The following is a 24,992-nucleotide window of genomic DNA, read 5'->3' as shown; positions in this document are numbered from 1 at the left end:
AGAACTGCTCGTGATGTTGGGCTTCAATCAGAGCGTCTGTGATGCGACCCCTAACGCATGATCGCCTAATAGCGTCTTTGTGCATCCTACATTCAGCGGATATAATTAAAAAACTAGTTATTATCAATTATATCATTTGAATCCGGTTCAATATGTAAACACTACTTACATCCGCAAATTGAGAAACTCTTCAGAGTTGAACACAATATAACGATGAATCTGATGCATCGTCAACCGGTTCAAACTAACTCGTGTTCCCGCCCCCTTGGAACCATCAGGGTTTCTCAAAGGTCTGTTGTGGAAGGTTGGTGCATTTTCTAGATATCTCGAACAGAACGTTACTAGTTCGGTCGCTATGTAACCTTCCGCAATGCACCCCTCAGGAGCCGCTTTGTTGCGCACATTCGACTTGAAACCTCCAAGACTTCTGGTGCACACACAAACATTAATGGCTTGTCCCCGTTTAATGCCACGAGTGACATGAAAATATATATATATATATATTCTGCTGTATTTTACCTCTCTGCCGGGTACATCCACCTATATTGCACGGGTCCGCCGAGTCTACACTCGCGCACAAGATGCACGACCAAGTGGACCATGCTAGTAAAAAACCCAGGAGGAAATACCTGTTCCAGCTTGCACAGTGTGATACAGACGTCACCCTGTAGTCGGTCCATCTCAGCTTGGGTTAGCTTGGTTGAGCATATGCCTCTGAAAAATGCTGACATCTCAACTATAGGTCTGACCACTTTGTCTGGCAATGACTGACGCAATGCAATTGGTAGAAGCTGCTGCATCAGTATGTGGCTGTCATGACTTTTTAACCCTGAAATTGTACGGTCCTTCATCCGAACACACCGTGAAATATTAGACGCATATCCGTCTGGAACTCTCACATTTCGAAGCACCTTTAAAAAGCTTTCTTTATCCTCCCTGGACATCGTGTGACAAGCCGCGGGTATAAATGTTTTACCATTTTCGGCGGTGAACGGATGCAATTTAGGTCTCAACCCCATCTCCTGCAAATCCAGCCGAGCTGCCAAGTTGTCCTTCGTTTTCCCTTTGATGTCCAAAATAGTGCCAAGTATATTGTCCATGACATTTTTCTCTATGTGCATGACATCAAGATTGTGTCTAAGCAAATTGTCCTTCCAGTACGGCAATCTGAAGAAAATACTTTTCTTCTTCCACACAACATCATCAGCACCCCGTGCACCCGTCTTCCGCTTCTTCCGTCTCGTCTTACCCGCGGTCTCATCCCCAAACGCAACTCCGTCCAACTGTTGGAGGATCTCGACCCCGCAAGGCACATCAGGAGCACATTCTAACTCCTCAGTCCCATCAAACGTTCTTCTGTTCAGCCGCCACAGATGTTCGGTTGGCAAGTACCTCCTGTGTCCCATGTAACAAAATTTACAACCGTTCTTCAGATGTTTAGAACGTGTCGAATGCATGCAACAAGGACATGCCTTCACACCTTTGTTAGGCCAACCGGAAAAATCTGCATACGCCGGGAAGTCGTTTATTGTCCACATCAACTAAGCACGCATATTGAAATTCTCCATCTTCGCAGCATCTAGTGTTCGTACCCCTACACCCCACAGCTCCAACAGCTCATCAATCAGTGGCTGAAGGTAGACGTCGATATCCATACCAGGTGAGCTCGGTCCGGGGATAACCAGTGACAGGATGAACGACGTCTGTTTCATGCACATCCAAGGAGGCAAATTGTACGGTACAAGCAATACGGGCCATGTGCTGTGGGATGTACTCATGTTCCCAAATGGATTGAATCCATCTGCTGTCAGTCCAAGCCGCACGTTCCTACTGTCAGCCATAAAATCCGGATGTAGAGAGTCGAACGATCTCCATGCCTCACCATCCGCGGGGTGCCTCAATACGCCGTCCCTAGTGCGGCCATCTGCATGCCATCTCATATTGTGCGCCGTGTGCTCCGACATGAATAACCTCTGTAACCGTGGGATGAGTGGAAACCATCTCAACACCTTCACTGGACGTTTTTTCCTCGACGATATTACGTCACCATCCTGATCGAAATGTATATCAGCCATCCACTTAGATTCTCCACATACTGTGCAGGTATCTAGATCTTTATTGTCTTTCCAGAATAGCATACAGTCATTACGGCACGCCGGAATCTTCTCATACCCGAGACCCATGGAACTGAGGAATTTCTTCGCCTCGTACGTATTCACCGGCAATGCCTCATCGCAATTAGGCAATAACTGACTGACAAGCTCAAGAATATCAGAAAAAATCTTGTTACTAATACCTCCAATGCACTTCAAGTTGTAGAAATGTACAGTAGCACTCAATTTACTGTGCTTCGTCCCGGGGTGAAGTGGCTTGTCGGCAGTCTTCAACAACTCAAGGTACTTCAATGTGTCCCTTGCAGAGGTTCCTTCATTTACTTCTCCGGGCTCCCCAACATGATCGGTATCTGATGCATCATGCACGTCGAAGGCGTCATGCAACATGGCGTGCATGTCACCACCTTGTTCCAAGTCTCCGCCTTGTTCTGTGACTTCTACATGTTCAATGCCACATGCAGCCATATCTGTGACACTGGGATGGTCGTGACCCCGAACAGGAACAGCAGGGTTTAGGGTTGTCTCACCGTGCATATACCAGAAACCGTATCCCGTGCACATTCCCCTCCCCCCTGTCAGGTGGGCATGAACGTAATCTGGGGGGTGCCGCTAGTTATTCCGGCAGTACTTACATGGGCAGTAAATTTTGCCATCAACAGACCTATAGTTACGAACGGCGAATGCCACGAACGCTCTACACCCGTCGTTATACTGTGTCGTACCTCTAGGTGCTGACATCCACGACTTGTCCATATTCCTCTGTACGAGAGTTAACAGTCTGAAACGAAATATGTTATTTGATTACAGCAAATAAAGTGCTTGTTTGTTTAATGTTTGTTTTAAACAGTTAACTCAAAGTATCATTTTTTCATACTTTTTTTAGGGGTTAGGGTTTTTTCTTTTTAGGTTTTAAGGTTAGGGTTTAGGTTTTTAAGGGTTTAGTTTTTAGGGTTAGGGTTTAGGGTTTAGGTAAAAATATTTGTAGGGTTTTGGGTTTTTTAGGGTGTAGGGTTTTAGGGTTTAGGGTTTAACTAAAATAAAATAGTAAAAAGAAAAATAAAATAAAATAGAGAGATCTCGAACCTTTTTCTTTTATATTTTTTAATATTCTTCTTTATTTTTTTAGGGTTTAGGGTTTTGTTATTTTTATTTTTAGGGTTTATGGTTTTAGGTTTTTAGGGTTTGGGTTTAAAGGTTAGGGCTTAGGTTGTTAGGGTTTAGTTTTTAGGGTTAGGGTTAAAAAGGTTAGAGTTTAGGTTTTAAGGGTTTAGTTTTTAGGGTTAGGGTTTTAAGGGTTTAGTTTTTAGGGTTAGGGTTTAGGGTTTAGGTAAATATATTTGTAGGGTTTTGGGTTTTTTAGGGTGTAGGGTTTTAGGGTTTAGGGTTTAACTAAAAAAAAAATAGTAAAAAGAAAAAAAAAAATAGAGAGATCTCGAACCTTTTTCTTTTATATTTTTTAATATTCTTCTTTCTTTTTTTAGGGTTTAGGGTTTTGTTATTTTTATTTTTAGGGTTTATGGTTTTAGGTTTTTAGGGTTTGGGTTTAAAGGTTAGGGCTTAGGTTGTTAGGGTTTAGTTTTTAGGGTTAGGGTTAAAAAGGTTAGAGTTTAGGTTTTAAGGGTTTAGTTTTTAGGGTTAGGGTTTTAAGGGTTTAGTTTTTAGGGTTAGGGTTTAGGGTTTAGGTAAATATATTTGTAGGGTTTTGGGTTTTTTAGGGTGTAGGGTTTTAGGGTTTAGGGTTTAACTAAAATAAAATAGTAAAAAGAAAAAAAAAATAGAGAGATCTCGAACCTTTTTCTTTTATATTTTTTAATATTCTTCTTTTTTTTTTAGGGTTTAGGGTTTTGTTATTTTTATTTTTAGGGTTTATGGTTTTAGGTTTTTAGGGTTTGGGTTTAAAGGTTAGGGCTTAGGTTGTTAGGGTTTAGTTTTTAGGGTTAGGGTTAAAAAGGTTAGAGTTTAGGTTTTAAGGGTTTAGTTTTTAGGGTTAGGGTTTAGGGTTTAGGTAAATATATTTGTAGGGTTTTGGGTTTTTTAGGGTGTAGGGTTTTAGGGTTTAGGGTTTAACTAAAATAAAATAGTAAAAAGAAAAAAAAAATAGAGAGATCTCGAACCTTTTTCTTTTATATTTTTTAATATTCTTCTTTCTTTTTTTAGGGTTTAGGGTTTTGTTATTTTTATTTTTAGGGTTTATGGTTTTAGGTTTTTAGGGTTTGGGTTTAAAGGTTAGGGCTTAGGTTGTTAGGGTTTAGTTTTTAGGGTTAGGGTTAAAAAGGTTAGAGTTTAGGTTTTAAGGGTTTAGTTTTTAGGGTTAGGGTTTTAAGGGTTTAGTTTTTAGGGTTAGGGTTTAGGGTTTAGGTAAATATATTTGTAGGGGTTTGGGTTTTTTAGGGTGTAGGGTTTTAGGGTTTAGGGTTTAACTAAAATAAAATAGTAAAAAGAAAAAAAAAAATAGAGAGATCTCGAACCTTTTTCTTTTATATTTTTTAATATTCTTCTTTCTTTTTTTAGGGTTTAGGGTTTTGTTATTTTTATTTTTAGGGTTTATGGTTTTAGGTTTTTAGGGTTTAGTTTTTAGGGTTTGGGTTTAAAGGTTAGGGCTTAGGTTGTTAGGGTTTAGTTTTTAGGGTTAGGGTTAAAAAGGTTAGAGTTTAGGTTTTAAGGGTTTAGTTTTTAGGGTTAGGGTTTAGGGTTTAGGGTTTAGGGTTTAGTTTTTAAGGTTAGGGTTTAGTTTTTAGGGTTAGGGTTTAGGGTTTAGGTAAATATATTTGTAGGGTTTAGGGTTTTAGGTGTTTAGGGTTTAGGGTTTGTAGGGTTAGGGTTTGGGTTTACCTCACCATAAAAAGTAATTAAAAAAAAAGAGATATCTCCCTTTATTAATTTTTTCTTTTTTAATATTCGTCTTTCTTTATTTATGGTTTAGAGTTTTAAGGTTTCTTTTTTTAGGGTTAGGGTTAAAAAGGTTAGGGTTTAGTTTTTAGGGTTAGGGTTTAAAAAGTTAGGGTTTAGGTTTTGAAGGTTTAGTTTTTAGGGTTAGGGTTTTAAGGTTAGGGTTTAGGTTTTAGGGTTTAGGGTTTAGGGTTTAGGTTGTTAGGGTTTAGTTTTTAGGATTAGGGTTTAGGTTTTGAAGGTTTAGTTTTTAGGGTTAGGGTTAAAAAGGTTAGGGTTTAGGTTTTTAGGGTTAGGGTTTTAAGGTTAGGGTTTAGGGTTTAGGTTTTAGGGTTTTAAGGTTAGGGTTTAGGTTTTTAGGGTTTACGTTTTTACGGTTTAGTTTTTAGGGTTAGGGTTTTAAGGTTAGAGTTTAGGGTTTAGGGTTTAGGGTTTAGGTTTTAGGGTTTTAAGGTTAGGATTAAGGTTTTTAGGGTTTAGTTTTTAGGGTTAGGGTTTTAAGGTTAGGGTTTAACTAAAATAAAAAAGTAACAAAAAAATTTCACTCTTTTGTAGGGTTTAGGGTTTTTAGGGTGAACGGTATTTTGGGCTAGGGTTTAGGGTTTATGGTTTTTGCTTGTTTTTTAGAGTATAAAGCTTAGGGGTTTGGTTTTGAGATTTGATCATAGGGATTTTTATATTGGTTTTGATTTAGGGTTTAGGGTTTATTGTTTACACGTTTGTTATAAATTGAATAATAAAAAGAATTATTATAAATGGTAGACGGTGGCCAAATTTAATTTTCTGTATCTATCCAATAATTTTCTTATAAAATGATAGCGAGTTTACTTTGAAATGTTTTTTTTTTTTTTTTTGTTAAAAAATTACCTAAGAATGAACTCCGTCCAACTTTTTTTCTTTGTTCTTAAAAAACCCAAAAATTGTTGAAATAGTACCGCATAGTTATTTATATTTTATTGGTTTGGATCATTGATTTTATGATGAAGTTAATAAAATAATTACCACAAATAATAATCCACACACCAATTCGTATTACAGTAAAACATATTACAAAAAAAAAAAAAAAAAATACCACAACTGTACGAATATTTTTCATGGATAACGACCAACCACATCAAAATACATAAAATTACACAACAATAGATATTCAAACCCAACAAAATTAACAGCATTGCATAGACCATTATTAATTGCTAAATCCACAATTATTATATGAAACTATTAAAAAAATTAGAAACAGATTTGAAACAAATTAATTTAAATGCACCAAGTTTATTATAGCCAAAATTAAAGAAAAAAAATTAATGGTAAAATTACTCACAAATATTTTTTTTTGAGTGATTTGTATGCTCCTTAGCCAAAATGTACCTGCATTAAAACATATTAGTCCCAAAAATTATATTCACGTACAAGGCAGAGAGAGAGAGAGAGAGAGAGAGGTTTCAGAGAGAGAGAGAGAGTCAGTGAGATGGGTGTAGAGAGAGAGAGGTCCGGACCTACTGTGGTTCGGTTAGAGAGAGAGAGCAAGAGAGAGAGAGAGCAAGAGAGAGACAGAGAGATAGAGAGAGAGAGACAGAGAGAGAGAGAGAGACCTAGAGAGAGAGAGAGCTAGAGAGAGACAGAGAGATAGAGAGAGAGAGACAGAGAGAGAGAGAGGGAGATGTAGAGAGAGATAGGACCTGGTTCGGTTAGAGAGAGAGAGAGAGAGAGAGACCTAGAGAGAGAGAGAGCTAGAGAGAGACAGAGATAGAGAGAGAGACAGAGAGAAAGAGAGAGAGAGAGAGAGAGCTAGAAAGAGAGAGAGCTAGAGAGAGATAGGACCTGGTTCGGTTAGAGAGAGAGAGAGAGAGAGAGAGAGCTAGAGAGAGAGAGCTAGAGAGAGAGAGAGAGGGAGAGAGATAGAGAGAGAGAGAGAGAGAGCATGCACCGGAGAGGGAGCTGGCCGGAGAAGAACCGGAGGGCGGTGGTCGTGGACGGTGGACGGAGAAGGAGAGAGAGAGAGAGAGAGCCGAGTGAGAGAGAGAGAGGTGATTTGTGGATCGCATGGGGTAGCTTCCTCTGGAAGCTACCCTGTTTTTTTTTTTTTTTTTTTTTTAATTAATTGAAAACCAGGCCAGGTGGCGCGCGGGAATTGTCCCGCGCATGTCACCTGGCCAAAAATTGGCCGCGTGGCTTAATGCCACGCGGCCAATTAGAGACGTGTATAATAATACACGTCTCTATCAGTTTTTTGAAATTTTTTTTTTTTTTTTTTAAAAAAAACGAAAATTATATATATATATATATTTGTATATATATATATAATATATATATATATATATATATATATAAATATATATTTGTATTTGTAAACACAAACCCTAATCCGACCCTAAGTGTATGTAATATATATAGTGTTAACGTTTACGTAGACTCTAACCCATAAAACTAAACCCTAAACGATAACCCTAAAACTAATTCTTAAACCCTAAGTCTCTGTTAAGTTTCATATATATATATAGGTCCTATATATATATAGGGTTAGGGTTTTATTATATTAGTAGTCAATTAACGTAAATCCTAATTAGAGTTAGGGTTTACTTATAAGTATACCATATATATGTAAAGTACTCAACACGTAAAACGTAAATATACTATAAACATATTGCACGTAGCCCATAACCCCTAACCCTATGTTTATATACTATATATAGTCATAAACCCTAACCCTAAGTGTATGTACTTTGTTATGTTGCATATTATTTTTTTGTTCCTCGCCGTATAATTATGCATATATATATAGCACAAATTTGGGTTATTTATGCATTTAGTACTCTATATAAACATAAACCTTAACACTGAGTGTATATACAACGTTATTATATATATCTATAAACCCTAACCCTAAGTGTATATATATACTATATATAGCTATACTGTATATAGCTATATAAGTATACTATATATATATATATATATATAGCCATAAACACCAATGTTATGGTATATACAAGTAACTATAAAGGTATATAGTTTCGGCACGCCGTTTACATGCATGCATGCATGCATGCATATATTATATATATGTATATACATAATATGACAAGATAGATTTGAAATACAAATACAAATACAAATACAAACACAAACACATGCAACCCTAAGTGTATGTACTGTACAAATTGTTAAACCCTAAGTGTATGAACTGTAGAAATTGCTAAACCCTAAGCCATAAAACTAAACCGTAAACTATAAATTAAAACTAAATCCTAACCCTAAGTATATATATATATATACTATACTAAACCCTGACCATAATCTTAACCCTAATCTTAAGTGTATGTACCATATATATGTAAGCCATAAACCCTAACCTTAACCCTAATATTAAGTGTATGTACTATATGTAAGCCATAAACCCTAACCCTAACCCTAACCCTAAATATATATACTATATATATAGTGATAAACCCTAACTCTAGGATCAAATGATAGTTCGACCAAGTTTTGAACATTGAACTAGATCAAATGATAGAGACATGCAATTTTATACTTGTGTAAGGTATGCTATAATGATCGGGACCACAAGGCGAACACATTCAAATGGATGTTCTACGAACCCTAACCCTGAGAGTATGTACTACACATACAATAAATTAAGTCCTAACGCATAAACCATATTCAAGAAACTCAACCTGCATGTAAACCCTAAAACATAACTATAAGTACAATACATACTAAATATAGCACAAATTTATTGTTGGGGTATATAATAAGAATTTTTTATATAAATAAATTCAAAAATATTTAACTACAAGTACTGTACAAAACTAATTAGTTTATAAACTCTAATTTGGTATAGGGTACATAGTAATATTATCATGTACATATTATTTGATTGTTTTTTTTTTTTTTTAAAAAAAAGGAATTCTAAAAATAATTTTCTGGAATACACCAGTTAGCCACGTGTATTTTTATACACGTGGCATTCTGTTTGACACGTGTAATTTATACACGCTGCCATCTGGCCGCGTGTAAAAATTACACGCGGCCACTTGTTTCTACGCCCCATCTTGCCACGTGGCCTTCCAGACACGCTGCCAAATGGCCGCGTGTCTACAGTAACGGTTACTGTAGACACGCGGCGATTTACACGGTTTTTTGTAGTGGCTGTCGACGAGAATAAGCAATTGCTGATGCCTTATAATTGCTCAACCATGCTGCTTCTTATCTCAAACACCTTCAGGGCTAGCAATTACGTACGTACGGGGGACATGATTTAGATGGAGGCGTTGGTTTTGACTTTGTGGGGAGACAACTACTATAGCGAACACCAGGAGGACATGGCGACACTGCTGGCTTGTTTGGAGTCAAGTGTCCTTGATCATGATCAGGTTTGGCTGCACCATCACCAGAGATATAGAGATATATCAGAATATAACCAATTAATCTCAACAAACTGACAATAAAACTTGTGTTCCATAATTCAAAAAGTGAAAGACTAATTATATATTAAGGTGCCTAATTACTATTTGGTTAGAATTTATCAGTATAATTAATAAGACCAAGAAAACTCATTTCAATTCAAAGAATTCTAACTGATCAACTATAAATGGACTGGAAATGAATGAGTGACCATGAGCTCACCAGATAATTCTCTAGCTAAAATGGAAGAAGGAAGGAAAAGTGTGGATGCCAAGAGAAGGGAGATTATAAGTAGAGTGGACTTCATTTCGGGAGTTGATAGTGCAATTAAACCTTCTCTACGCTGCTCTTATTTATAGACCATATATGCATATCCAAGTGTAATTAATGGATTGATATGATGGATACACTAGAGAACAAGCCAATTGAAGTAGGATATGTAGAGGAAATTACCAAATAAAAAAACAAAACAAAAAGAAGAAGAAGAAGTGGGATATATATATATATAGTTGAAAAGTCTTACAAAGAAAGCAGACCACATAAAAAGAATTAAAATAACATGTAAAGATTGGTAGATAAATATATAACATACATAATATGGTCGACTCTTTTGTGATTGTAATTTGAAAAGGTCCATTTTAAAGTAATATTGTACGAAGAATATACCAGATCGATCCTATTGGTTGACTGCCAGTCTTCCCATTAATTAATTTAAAGTAATGCAAGCCAAGGCTGTGGTCGTAAAATATAATGCGTTTGGTTGTTTAGCCAAAAAAACATAATAATAGAAATCTTATTTCTAAAAAAATTAATAATAGAAATCTGTCAGCGTTATCACCACCACACATACAATACTTATCCTCTCATCTTCAGGGCCGGCGCACAACGACTTTGACTTCAGAGAACCATCTTAATTAGTGGAGAACCAGGACTAAAAGGTTTTGCTCCCCAACTTTTTTTTTTTTTTTTTTTTTTTTTTTTTTTTTTTTTTTTTTTTTTTCTTTTTTGTATGCTTTGATAATTTGATGAAGCATGGCTTTGTGAGAGGCTGAATTTACACGCTACAACATGTGCTAGACAGTCAAGCCGTCCCCTTTTCCCTTGGGCCCATTAGGGAGCCTGCCTACTATTCGGACGGGTCAAGCGTCTCATAATTAGATCGAAACTCACACTACAAAAAAAGAGCTAAAAAATATCTACAATTATAGTTTTACGGTCGGTTTTATAAAACCATCTCTAAATTTAGAGACGGTTTCAATATATGGACAGTTTTACCAAACAGTCTAGAATTCCGAACAATTTGGCCTAAACCGTCAAGAATTTCAGACAGTTTGACCCAAACCGTTCAGAATTTGAGATAGCGACCCATATTTATGAATAGTTTTAAACCGTCTGATCAGTACGCATAATAGATGTTAAAAACTTGGGGTTTCGACCCGAACTTCTTGGTGAGAATGTTTATGTTTGTCAAATCACACAACTAAATAAGTTAAAGTCAAAGGGTCCGTTCATTTTATGAAAACATATCAGACCCACCACGGTGGGGAGAAAGATGAAATGACTTCAATTTGTTAGTTTGTAAATGCAGAACATTTATTTACTTCAGAAAAAGCTTTAATAATTTGACATTCGACAGGCCAGTCTGAGACTTATCTGCTAAATACATCAAGGAAAAGAACAAACTCTCTCCTTGTAATCACTCGAAATTTACCACAAAAAGGAATAACAAAATCACCCAAAGAAAAAGAACTGTTCTCCTAAAGAGAACACAGAATGGACAAAAGTAACAAAGGCATCTGAATTAAGTTTTTATAAACTTAGAGAACTATAAGGTCTAGAAGGGGCTGATCTCGCGAGCCATACGTAACAAAAACTCGGGAACAAAGCGTCTTCTTGGAGGGGCCACTGCATCCTTGGCAAGAGCTTCCTTATCACCAGCATGTATGTCGGCAACTATATGGTCAAACAGTTCATCTTTGCCTCCTCTCAAAGGATCCTGCATATAACGAAAAAGTAGAGGGTTGCTTGGAAGGACAAAGCTTCATATGGTATGTATGAATTCTAATGGTCTATACCAAATTTGCTTTTAGGAGTTTGAGATATTGTTATTTGAAAATTTGGAAACATTGGTGCGTATACCACTTTGGAAAATAAATTATAAGGCAATGCATAAAGTCTGATCAGAGGTTAAAGCTAAAGTAATAGTAACAACCTTACAAGAAGATATCCGAGACATCACTTACTTGAAGAAACAAATCTGTATGTGTTTTTCCCTCGAACAGAATTAGCGTTACTTGAGCTCCTGCCCTTTGAAGAGCATCTGCAAAAGTTTTACTGCAAATGGAAAGAAGGATTAAGAAACATTGAAGTTCCATGGAATGATGGAAGGGACTTTCTCTCTACTTCCCACAATCTTCACTATACACCACTCTGAGCCCACTTTTGTCATAAGGCGTGGCGTGGAATTAACTCAACTTCATCATACCAAATCTTTCAGGATTAGTGAATAATATTAGACAGGAAAGGGACAGTTATAAATGGCATGGATATTTTTATATGAGGCTTAATATGTCATTTATTCACTCCAATTATTCATCATTTACGGATCATTTCTTTCATGCTTTCAGAAATATGAACATAGTAAGTATCAAACATAAGGACAGTATTTTTTTATCCATGTGCACAATATCCAAGTAATTTTCAATTCTATTTTTTTTTTTATTTCACATTACTTATTTTTTTTACTTACATGCTTCTTTATTTCATTATTCTTATCACATTATTATTACTTTCATGATCATCATCACGTTACAGATATAATTTGAAGAGGATCGGAGGAAAAGATGGGTTCTTAAGACAAATATGTGAAATTTCAATTTTATCCTTCAAAAAATTTGAAGTCGGGCATAATGGTAAAAGTATATCTTTATTTTTCTCATTCCTTCCTCTTTTATTTCCTTTCCACCACATGAGGAAAAGGTGGATTCCCCTTACTTCCCCACTCTTTCCCCCTCCTCTCCCCTCCTTTTCATCCCTCCCACTTTCCACCCATCTTTTTTCTTTTTTATAGGTACGTCACTCATGAACTCAATGGGTCTTAAACCCACCACCTCACCCTCCATAGTTCCCCTTATTATTTATAGAGTAGGTGTTATTTGTGCCATTTGAGCTAAAGCTTATTGGCTACTTTCCATTCCTCCTACCAAACATGGTTAGCGCACATGCAGAATTTAGGGAGATTCTAACCTGGCATCTGATGGTATGGAATAATCTGAGGTTCCATGGAAAAGAGTAATAGGAGGCAGGTGAGAAACAGCATCTCTAATGCTTGGATCCTGTATCATAACTTCAGGAGAAAATCGCTGCAATGATTGTTCACCTTCCATAATGCTGTAATTACCAATTACAACAAAATATATCTAAGGTGATAAAAAATAATAATAATAATTAAAAAAAAAAAAAAGAAAAAGAAAAAGAAAAAGATAACTGTATGCCTATCTATTCCCAGCAAAATATTGGGCAAGTACCTTAAGAAAATGGAGCTATAGAGGCCTCGTTTGTGGAGGTGATCAACTAAATTAAGTAAATTGTACCTGCTCAAAGAATTTCCAGGGGAAAAGAATCAAAGTATGAACCAAAGTGCTGCATCCACCATTAGATTGACAAACATGATACAGATGCAACGTACAGAATCTGTTCTAGTATATCTTCTCAACACATAAAACCATCAAGCCATCTTTCAACTTTCTCCAAAAAATTCATAAAGATCTTGCATCCTTAAAATAGGAAAGCAAAAAGAATCCCATCAGCCTTGTACTGATAGGGAACAGGTGCCAGTGGGGTGGCATGGGAAAATGTTTGATTTAAAGATGCAGACCATTTAGTCTAAATTACTGTCATGAGAATTACAGAAGTTTGTTTTTGTCTTGCCTGCTATTACTTAAATTGAATCTATTCTGTGAAGCCTCCATTAATTGATGCATCAAACTTGTCATGCTTTCTGAACTTTATGATGATACTAAAATATATATATGGTATCTTTTGGCAAAAACGAATATGATGGTATCTACTCTTAGAACTAGACCTCACACCTATAATAAGCACATAGCAACTTAGCATAATCAAGGACCTAAATAGTGTCCATGTACCATATGACGGTCAACAATTTCCCTCTTCTAATAAAAAACAAGTAATCATTCTATCCAAAACGGGGTACACTTGCATTCCAAAACACTAAATACACTAATCCAAAAATACACTAAATGCATTGAAAGTTTCTCATTCATTAAAAAAAAAAAATACACATTGTTTCCTTCCCATTTTTGTACTTTCTATAAGACTTTATAGAGTTTCGAGTGAAACTAGGCCAACAGCTTACAGATTTTAACTTGAACAATCATACATTCCATCTTCCAATGATATAACACATTCAAGGATAAGAGGTGGTACCGCATTCTCTTTCCCGTTACGCATACCACAAGGATCCGCACATTCTAAGTAACTTAAGATAGTCATGATTAACAATAACATGTATAGCATGCGTGTGGCACCTCTTTGAAAATCTGAAGGCCTTCCTTTACTACACTATCTCCAATAATCAAAAAGCACAGTAACTAAAGAGTATATTTGCTATACTACAGGTCCACAAAAGAAACTCAAAGCTGTGCAATAGGAAAAACAGATTTCACAGAGCTGCAGTTCCAAACTCTGGCACACAGTAATTGAGAAGGCAAATTGGTAGATGTTCAGTTGGTCCATCCATGCGCCATTAGTATGGGAACACTAAAAGCTATGGGCAGCATTCCATATCTGCAAAAGGCAGGCCAAGGGGCATATAGCTTACTATTTCCAGGATTCGAGTGAGAACCGATTTATGATTCATGGTACTGAGAAGACATCAACAACCAGTGACCAAAATTTGGTAAAAGCACCAGTGGACAGAGTCCCATTCTCTCATGAACCTAATACTCTATTATCAACAAGTTCCAAAGCTAGATGTTTCTGGTCTGGGTTCACAAAAGGTTAAACCCCAGGGATGATCCATACAATCATTAACAAATATCCACTAGTAAATGGTGAACTGCTCAAAAAGGCTATGGATTTAACATATTAGATCATCTGACAGGCCCTGATCAGATTCAACAAAATTCCACGAGATTCACAACAAAAGGAACAGATAAAAATTTACCCTCCAGATAAACCAAAATAAGCTTTTAGTTGAGAGACACTCCAAGAAATACTCTCTCCTTTTCCAGATTCAGATTCTTTGATTGCTTGCTCCACGAGAGCACAAGCAGAAATGTGTGCACCAGCCGATTGCCCCATTAGATATATCCTACCCAAATATGGACAAAAAGATCAATGGCATGGTTTGAAGATGAGATGAGAAATTCCAGAAACAAAGAAATTAGTTTGTCACCTGTTAGGGTCACCCCCATATTCAGCTATGTGATTGCAGACAAATGAGATTCCCTGAGAAGAATCTTTTATCATATCACTAATAGTCCCCTGAGGAAAATTTCTGCATGCATATATAATTTGTCAGGGTAGATAAAATACACGAAGTAACCATAATAAATATAACAATTAAATAGAATTTACCATTCAAGATAGATGCTTGAGTAATTGGACAACAAACTCTAACACAAGAAGCAACTTTAATGCAATGGAAAATATGCTTAAGTTATACCAAGCATTAATATACAGGTACAACAGATAAACAGATAAATTTGAATAATTTACCCAGACATGATGAATTGTCTTAAACCAAAATCAACAGAAAACTGTATAAATTCACATACTTTTAAGATATATATGATCAATAAAATCTCGAAATCTATTTGTATGGGGTATATTGTATTTTTATGGCACTTCAGTGTGCCCCGGAAAGGGGGGGCATTGGGGCAGAGTATACAAACACATGCCTTTAGTGATGAAAGGACTTCAGTACGGTGCTACTTGAACTGAAATTAAATACCAATTGTCTTTGGGCTTTGGCTCAAGTAGTAAAGGTTGGGGGTGGGGTTTATTTAGGGTCTCAGATATTGATGCTATTAAAAAAATAAAAAAATAAAAAATAAAAAAGGAATCCGCAAACAAATACCTGTAGTCAAGGCATGCCACTATTATGTCTCTTTCTGCCAATTGCTTTCCTAAAAGAGAACCCCACGCTTTGTACCTAATACACATAATTGATGTTGAGAAAACTAAGTAGATGGATCGATATGATGCAAGGGAATGAATGATATTATCTACAGTGCTTCATACCATAAATTTGACATCAGCAAGTGAAAATAAAATGGCCATAAACTAAGCTAACAGAGTTCAACCAGGCAGTGCTGAAAATTTATAATGTAACCAGGATTTGCCCATCAAATAAGGGCTTTTTTTTTTTTTGTGGGGGGGGGGGGGGGGGGGGGGGGGGGGGGGGGGGGGGGGGGGGGGGGGGGGGGGGGGGGGGGGGGGGGGGGGGAGCGATGGGGGAGGTGGTTTGTTTTTGATAATGAATCAGATAATGTCAACACTAAAGATTTGGGATTTCTCACATTTCACCCAATGTGTTAGTTCAAGTGGCAATAGTATATTTAACTTCAAAGTTTTCTATACTAGTATTACCAAACAATAAAAAATTCATCTTCAAAGCAATCAATTTACTTTCCATCCTACCCTCCATCCTCTCACGAATAAGTTTAACTAGGCTAAACCATAGATCCCTTTAACTTCATTTCATATTGCCAAAGAGCTCCTTGTCAAGTGTAATTTGGCAATTATTTACACTTGCTACCTCAAAGGGTACGTGTTGAGCCCAAATGCAAATCAGAAATCCTTATCATTATGACCGGAGACTGTCACAGCAAACATACTAAACTTATGTTTCCAGTACTAAAATTGGAATCAGACAGTATCATATCTTTAAACTGTAAACCTACTTTAAGCCCTCTACCAGAGAATAGGCATGGCTCAGTTTGTTGCCCGATAGTTAGTGCACAGATTAAGCTACCAGATAACATAAAACCAAAAACAATTTCAACGTGAAAAAATATGCAAAAGCTAGCAGCTATCTCAAATCACTCACCCAATAATCCAAGCTCCGCCAGTTACAAATATCACAACTGGCTTTAGTTCATCATTATTTTCAGGCAGATATAGATCCAACCTGTTAAAAAGTAAGAAACGCAATTGCAACAGGAAAAAAAATTAGCATTTGTATGTGATACATGAGCAACCTCATAGCCTATGAAAAGCAAAACATAGAAATAAACCATTACCTCTATCACAATTACACACCTATTTCTTGGTTGATCTCCATATACAACACTTCGCCGGACCTGGCTGGAGAAGAAATAATAATATGCCACTGCAGTAAATTAGCAAGCAAGTTATATTCTGTTTATTTGGACCATATGCGAATACATCCTGACACTTTTTTTCTTTTCTGCATTTGGCTTACACAAGAAATCCCCAATATATAGTTTCCTTCATGATCTAGGACATAACTAAGTAATCAAACAAAAGATAAGTAAAAAAGAGAGGGGGGGGGGGGGGGGGGGAGACAAACAAGGGAACAACGTGTATGCTGTATTTATAGCACGAACAATATTGTTAGGTGGTCTTAGGCCTCTCTCAACCCCAAAAGTTAGCTTGGGCAATTTTGCATGAGAGAGCATACATCTGATTCTTTCACAGATAGTTCTGTTCATTCTCTCTGCTACGCCATTATACTGCGGAGTCTTGGGCACAGTTTTCTCAAGCCTGATGCCATGGCTTCTGCAGTAATCTTCAAACAGACCTCTGTATTCACCACCATTATCTGCTCGAACACATTTCAGCTGCCTCCCAGTTTCTCTTTCAACCTTCATGTGAAAGGCTTTGAACACATCCAGCATCTGATCTTTAGTTTTCAAAGCAAAAACCCACACTTTTCTAGAGTGATCATCAATAAATGTCACATAATAAAGTGCACCACCAAGAGTTTTAGTGTTCATAGTGCAGACATCAGTGTGAACTAAATCAAGAATATTAGTCTTTCTTGATTGTGAGAATTTATGAAACGAAACTCTTCTTTGTTTTCCAACAAGACAATGAGTACATGGCATTAGTGACGTACCTTTGATATTAGGTAGGAGCTGCTTCTTGGCAAGAACTTGAAGTCCCTTCTCACTCATGTGACCAAGCATCTTGTGCCATAGCTCAGTGGAAGTTTCATTCTCAACAACATTCACATCTCCCTTGACTAATCTTGCTTCAGTCTTGTAGAGAGTGTTAATCTTCTTTCCCCTGGCTAAAATAAGAGAACCCTTGCAAAGTTTCCATTGTCCACCTCCAAGGTAATTATGGTAGCCTTCATCATCAAGCTTCCAATGGAATCAAGCTGAAGCGGCATCTCAAGAACATATCTGACATCTTTGAGAAGCAATTTGCATCCAATGCTGGTTTCTAACTGTATATCTCTCATGCCCACAATTTCACATTTTGCTTCATTTCCCATCCTGACCCAACCAAAGTTGCCACTAGTGTAGGAAGAGAAGAAATCTCTATGTGGTGTAATATGAAAGGAAGCTGCCGTATCAACTACCCACATAGACTCATGACATGCGAGACTAACATAAGCATCTTCACAAACAACTAAATCATCACCATCAGATGCAACTGCTGCAGTGTCTTTTTCTTCTTTCGGTTTTTCACTTTTTTCTTTCAACTTTTACTTTTTAAATTTTCTGCACTGTCTCTTCATATGCCCAAGCTTGCCACAGTGAAAACATTTTATCTCTTTTCTTGTCTTAGACATTCCCCTTGACTTGTCACGACTGTCATCACCACGAGATTTTCTGCTTTTACTTCTCCCCCGCTTTTCTGTAACAAGTGCCTCTGTATGAGAAGAAATACCATGCTCTTTTCTTCTTGCCTCTTCATTGAACATGCTGTCTTTTACCATACCCATAGTCATCACACCGTTGGGAGCCGATTTGCTGAGTGACACTACCAAGGTTTCCCAACTGTCTGGCAAAGAACTCAACAAAAGTAATGCTTGCACCTCATCATCTAGCACAAGTTTCATGGTAGACAACTCATTCAATAATCCTTGAAAATTACTCAGATGCTCTGTAACACTTTGCCCATCTTTGTACTTCAAATTCACAAGCCTTCTTATCATAAAGGCTTTGTTCTGAGCAGTCTTTCGCTCATAAAGACTCTAACTTCAACCAAAGTAAGTAAGCATCAACTTCTTTGGCTACATGATAGAAGACACTTTGATCAACCCATTGCCTAATATGTCCGACGGCTTTCCTATTTAATTTCTTCCATTCATCACCGGTTTTGGCATCCGGTTTAATCCCATTCAACTCAATAGGCTCAAACAATTCTTTACAGTACAAAATATCTTCCATCCTGGTCTTCCAAATTGAATAATTGGAAGCTGTGAGTTTAACCATGCTATTAGATGACTCCTCCATTTAATTTACACAGCAATTTCACAACCAAAGCTCTGATACGACTTTCTCGGTGCCTGCTTGAGTCCGTACAAGCTCTTTTTCAACTGGCACACTAGATGTTCATTACCTCTAGTTGTAAACCCCTCTGGTTGCTCCATATATATTTCCTCCTCCAAGTCACCATGAAGGAAAGCAGTCTTCACATCAAGCTGTTCAATCTCCAAATTCATATTGGCAGCCAGACCTAGAACAACTCTGATAGAAGACATCTTCACCACGGGTGAAAAAATTTCTTCAAAATCAATACCCTTCTTCTGACTAAACCCCTTCACAACCAGCCGTGCCTTGTACCTTGGTTGTGATCTGTTTGGTTCAATCTTGCATCTGAACACCCATTTATTCTTGAGTGCTCTTTTGCCCTTAGGTAGTTCCACCAAATCATATGTGTGGTTCTCATGCAAGGATTTTATCTCTTCTTGCATAGCTTTTTGCCACTCATTTTTCTGGTCATGTAACATAGCCTCCTGATAACTTTCTGGCTCTCCCCCATCAGAAAATAACACATACTCATCAACTGAATATCTCTGGAAGGTTGGCGCTCTCTGGTAGATCTCCTCAACTGAATCTCAGTGGATGGCTCTGAGAAAGCTTGCTCTAGGTGCTCTTCTGACTCCACATTATCAACTGCGGATTCACCATCTCTACTAACTGTGTCAACATGTTCTTCTTGTACATCTCTCATGTGTTCATCATGTGTCACACAAGGAGGAACAATTGGACCCAAATCAACACGTTCTTCACAGAGAGACTCTGGCTTTTTAGTCTGTTCCATGTCTTCAATGGTTTGATCTTCAAAGAAAACATCTCTGCTCCGTATGATTTTCTTAGAAACTGGATCCCAAAGTCTGTAACCAAACTCCTCATGTCCATAACCTAGGAAGATACACTGTTTAGCCTTGCTATCAAGCTTGGACCTCTCATCTCTAGGAATATGAACAAACGCCCTGCAGCCAAACACTCTCAAGTGCTCAAAAGAAACATCTTTCCCTGTCCACACCCTTTGAGGAAAGTCACAATTCAAAGGAACTGATGGAGAAAGATTGATCAAGTCAACTGCGGTCTTCATTGCCTAAATACAGTGAAGGGAGGAGAAAAATAGAGCTTCTAACATAGCTATTTCCGTCAGAGATTGGAGGGTCATCTATGGTCCGATCTTGATGAAATTTTAGTATGTTGTTCCTGACGACGAGGGCTACGCATTGACTGGTGTCGATCGTTGGACTTCCTCTCCAGTTGCTTGGTTGTTCATCCCCACTTGGTGAGACCTTTCTTTGTTGTTGTTGGAATCCACTTTATGGTGATGAATTTATGTTTTAATCCAAGAATGTGTGTATTCTTGATGTGGTGATAACCTCTAGATATTGTTCTAGAGAAGACAATTTGTAAGCCCATTATTGTTGATAGTGGAAGTTTTAACTGGACTAGGTCCCGTGATTTTTCCCTTCACACCGGAGGGTTTTCCACGTAAAAATTTTGGTGTCTTGCTTGTGGTGGTTGCTGGATTTATTTTTCTGCATTGTTCTTGTGTGAGTTGATATTTTGGTGCTAGCTAGATTGACTATTTAATTTGCACAAAGAGGGGTAGATTTTTTTCCGCTGCGATTTTGTTATTGACATTCACCTCAACAAATATGAACCTTGAAGAAACCCGGGCATAAGTAGCAAGGCATAAAAACCAAGAGCAAATAATCTTGTGATCCACCGGGAGCCTACCCTGAACGAAAAGAAATGATTAAACGAAAAACGATAATACACACAAGTTCAAATATAACAAAGCGAAATTTTTCCATGTCACTCGAACCGTTATGGTTACCAAATAGAACAAAACCCTTTCACACGTCAATTTTTTTTTTTTTTTTTCCTGATTTCAGACAGTTAAGTAAAGTAACTAAGCACATACAGCACACCAAACTGGTCCAAGAACTTTATTTGATAGAGGCAGCAGGAGTGTAACAAATATTTCAGCACAAACACAATCATCTCCTCAGATTTTGCAAAATTTTCCCACTATTACATGCTAAAACATACGTCCAATTGTACAGTCATTCTTCACTTAGTATAGGCCAAAACTTGTTTTTGATAAGTAGTATAGGCCAAACTTTTACAAAACCATCATTCATGCATGCTGAGAATCCACGAATTGACACCCCGAGAAAAAAAAAAAAAAAAAAAAAAAACCCCACAACTGCTATAACAAAGTTAATAAATTTGAATGTGAAAATTTAAAATTTTGGTTTTATATTCAAATAGATGAAGCATTCCATTAATTCTACAATTAGTTGGTGAGAGATTAGAAGAAAATAAATTCAAAATTTTAGAATTAAATTTATATATAAAAATAAAAATAAAAAATAAAAAATAAAAATAAAAAATCAACTCAACCATATCTTATTGAATTATTTAACCAAGTTTATACGTTTCTTCGCAGAGGGCAAAACAGTAGAAAACGCCAAATTCAAGTTTCTCTTCCTTTCCGTTTTCTCAGGAACCAAACAGAAAATTTAAGTTTCAAAAAAACATAGTACCCTAGATATCGGAGGAGGGTGAAGCTGAGCCGGGTGACCAGATAAGTCTCGGCGGCGGCGTGCCCGAAATCTTGGCTGAAAGACTGAGTCCGCCGGGCCGGAGACGGCGGGGTTCCGGGCTTCCCGGCAGGTCGGCGACGGCGCTGGTGACTCTTCGCGCCATCAGTGAAACCGAGAACCTTATAAGAACGCAAGGGCTCGGCGTCCACGTCATTCATGTCCACTTTTCCATTGGCCTTCGGGTATTGAACGAAGGAAATGCACGGTGACGATCGGTGCGGTCGCCGGAGAATTAGTGAGATAGGAAAGCAATGTGGGCGTGGATCAGAGATTGGGCTTTTTGAGTGGGAATCTTGCTGGTGATGTGCTCTGTGTAGTAGTGTAGCGTTTCAACAAAATATTTGAATTTCGGAGAAGACGCCGTTTGGTTGTCTCTAGAGAACTTTTCAATGTTTTCATGGTAGCCAGCCAACTCAATTTTTGGCTTTTTGCCACGAGAAGCGGGGCCCATGTGATTGGAGTCGTACTACTTTTTCAAACACTTGTGGACAGGACACGTGGTCTTGCCAAAGACACTTGGCCGAAATTCAGGGCATTGCCATTTTGTTCAAAATTTAGTAGCATCCGTGTAATGTTCAAACTCGTATAAAAATAAAATAAAAGATGGGTATGAATTATTTTGAGAGTCTTTTTTTATTAATTATATTTATTTTAAAATACTTGACATTTTATTTTTATTTTGTTTTTTTAAAGGATAAGGAACCCCTTCAATTCTAATTCTAAAGGAATTATAATTTATCAAATAAGGTAAATTCAGGCCTTTTTTTGCGTCGAACAGTTTGAAAAATGTTAACTATTAAAAATATGGTATGTTATCGAGACAGCAAAAAGAAAAAAATTCATTTCAAAAGTTTTTTTTTTCACTTTTAAAGGGATGCTTCTTCTTCAGTAAACTAAAAAACTATTTTTTGCTCAAAATTTTTCTAAAACATAAAGCATAAGAACTTAATAAAAATATACATAAAATATCACATTTTTAATAGATATTAGGGGTAATTACCTTTTCCCCCCATGAACTACCAAAAAATGCGCGATGCCCCCATGAACTACCAACTCGACCAAAATAGAGCATTCAACTACCAAAGATAACCATTTTCCCCAATTCCGTCAGTCACACGCCGTTTTACCCTCATTTTCTTCCTCTTTTCCCCCTATGAACTACCACCACTTCCTCTTTTCACCCCATGAACTACCATCATCTTCCAACATGCCCCCATATAAAACGGCACATGACCCGTTGACCGTTTGTTTTAACCCCTTTGACTGACGGAAGGGGGGAAAATAGTTGTCTTTGGTAGTTGAATGTTCTATTTTGGTCGAGTTGGTAGTTCATGGGGGCATTGCGCATTTTTTGGTAATTCATGGGAAAAAAAGGTAATTACCCCTAGATATTATTTTTTATACTGTTCATGCAAGAGACTGCCTGAATTCATATATTTTGTAGAAGATGGTTATCCGTTTTGGAATGGGTGGGTTTCAGCTGGCATGTGCAATAATCAGTGCAGGCTATACGCGTGGTTATATGCTTTATTTTGTGTATAAATAGATAGATAGAGATTCCTTTCGTCCCATCGGAAAGCTTCGCGGCCTTTCTTATTGTCCTCTTCTTCATTTATTATACAACTCTCAGACGACTGGGGGGGTGCACTTGGCCACGTTCCCACCGAGCCATACTGCAACGATCAGAATTTGAACGTGGGTGTTGTGTTATCTGATGCGCAATCTTCATTGCTGATAATGCAGAAAGTGGCGAACTGAGATGACACGTATCTTATGGCAGCACAGGGACAGTGTCTGTTTGTTTGTTTGTGATCCTAATGGGACCCAATTTGAGGTATGGAAGCTAAATTAGACCCGATTTAAACAGGTTTTAGCGTTCCATCAGTTTTGGTAGCTAAGATTCAAGAGTAAGAAAAGACTGGTAGAAGCAATATTAAGGAGAAATTAAAGACTTTCATGTCACAATCAAAACTTAGATATTCATTTCAGGAAATTAATCCATACATGTGTTTTACATTTCATGCGTGGGCACAAACATTACCTCAGTTCCAGCTATAACCATAATGAAAGATTTGTGAGACACATAAGTTAATTCTTTCTAGATAAAAAGTTCTCAAGTGATGCCCAGGTGGAATACTTTTTTTGGCCCCTTCCCCTTCCCCTTCCCCTTCCCTTTCTCTTTGAGGCTACCTTCATCTACCTGAACCACCATCTCTGGGCAGCAGAAATTGGAGTATTCAAGAATGGGGCGTAGCGGTGGACGAGCGGATTGACAATCCTCCCAATCTCAGCCCATACATTGTTGTGGTAACTAGCAGTAACAGGGGCATGGTACATGAGCTTCAATAGCTGTCAAAAAAGTGTTTTAAGAGAGTCAAAAGCAAGAAAATTTGGAAGAAAAAACAAAAAACTAACCAAACAAAATTCATTTGGTACCATACACTATAATGCAAAGGTTAACACCAAATCTAAATAGAGACCAAATAAGAAAACAGGATGAAATAACAACCAAATGCAACAGAAATCAACCACCAAACTTTTGCATATTTTAATTTTTTTAAAGTGCTTCTTGAACTCTACTGATATTTTCACACAAGCAAAATCATGAGATACAGTCCAAGTTTTCTTCTCTCAATAAACCGATAGCACACCATTGGTCCCCAATTTCGCAGAATAATGATCAAGTCAATGTGAAAAGGAGTGTCTAAGACAAAACATGATTGGGACACCAAATCCATCAATTTTCTGGTGCTTATGCACAGTTGCTTTTAGCTACAGCTAACATCACTTTTGATCGAATAAGAAAAAAACTAACTGTATAGATGATCAGGGACAAATGTAACGAACCTGCCAGTACATGAAAGTTTGTATTAGATTGCGTTGCCACCTGCATAATTATAATTTAAGAATTTGAGAGACTCCAGAAGTAAAGTAAGCAAAAACATAACCATGAAAGGAAATAAATACGTGCAATAATTGAAAAAGATAAATCTCTCTGAGAATCTCATGAGAAAAAGGAAATAATAAGAAGGAAGCCAAGTCCAATCTCAGCGTGTGAAGACAGTATGCTGAGGGTAGTTGTGTTTGACTCCACCCAAACACATGGCTCTTCCAAGTACTTCCTATTCACACAGAAAAAGATAATATTGCTCATATGAAAAAAGTTAAATATTCCCAAAGAATAAATAAAATATAAAGGCTCATATTAGAGAAGTTGAAACAATTATATGTTTAACTTAGGTAGAAGAAAGTTCACTAGAACACAAACTCCACTACATGAAGAAAAGGAGACACCATGACAAGGGTTCTGGCCTGAAAACCGTGTGGCACTTTAAAACAATCATTTAGCATAATAAACCAATGCCCAAGAGTAAAATTTAGTCAAATAATAAGGTACTCTGTGAGTATTGATATCCCAATATTACAGGAAAAGTATGCAATAATAATTCAAAATTATGATAGGCTCAAATGAGATAGTAGGGATACCAAAAATCTGAATGCACGCA

At 37.2% G+C, this 24,992-nt stretch overlaps 1 protein-coding gene and 1 long non-coding RNA gene across 2 annotated transcripts; both read right to left on the bottom strand.

Moving 5' to 3' along the window:
* Positions 1–10,974: 10,974 nt before the first annotated feature.
* Positions 10,975–21,735, bottom strand: LOC133859204 (isoprenylcysteine alpha-carbonyl methylesterase ICME-like). The gene is made up of 11 exons (XM_062294527.1): positions 21,427–21,735; positions 20,539–20,615; positions 16,695–16,764; positions 16,483–16,563; positions 15,511–15,585; positions 14,827–14,928; positions 14,596–14,742; positions 12,935–13,000; positions 12,654–12,797; positions 11,651–11,741; positions 10,975–11,403 (listed from the first exon to the last, which is right to left on the bottom strand). The coding sequence occupies exons 1-11, from the start codon at positions 21,642–21,644 to the stop codon at positions 11,242–11,244; spliced, it is 1,233 nt and encodes a 410-aa protein (XP_062150511.1). The 5' UTR covers positions 21,645–21,735; the 3' UTR covers positions 10,975–11,241.
* Positions 21,736–23,438: 1,703 nt separating this feature from the next.
* On the bottom strand, positions 23,439–24,430 carry LOC133861608 (uncharacterized). The gene is made up of 2 exons (XR_009899043.1): positions 24,334–24,430; positions 23,439–23,835 (listed from the first exon to the last, which is right to left on the bottom strand). It is a non-coding gene; the product is annotated as an uncharacterized LOC133861608 (long non-coding RNA).
* Positions 24,431–24,992: the final 562 nt, after the last annotated feature.

Source organism: Alnus glutinosa, chromosome 2, assembly GCF_958979055.1.
Source record: "Alnus glutinosa chromosome 2, dhAlnGlut1.1, whole genome shotgun sequence".
Lineage (NCBI taxonomy): Eukaryota > Viridiplantae > Streptophyta > Magnoliopsida > Fagales > Betulaceae > Alnus > Alnus glutinosa.
The sequence above is the reverse complement of the archived record's forward strand: the minus strand, read 5'-3'. Positions and strand labels throughout refer to the sequence as shown.

What these genes read in the sequence shown, in the direction of transcription:
- LOC133859204 (XM_062294527.1), bottom strand. Translation starts at nt 21,644, where the DNA reads ATGAATGACGTGGACGCCGAGCCCTTGCGTTCTTATAAGGTTCTCGGT. An exon ending in TATGCCCGGGTTTCTTCAAG is followed by an intron (nt 16,765 to 20,538) that starts GTTCATATTTGT and finishes AATTTACTGCAG; the next exon opens with TGGCATATTATTATTTCTTC. An exon ending in TATGGGGGTGACCCTAACAG is followed by an intron (nt 14,743 to 14,826) that starts GTGACAAACTAA and finishes ATATTTGGGTAG; the next exon opens with GATATATCTAATGGGGCAAT.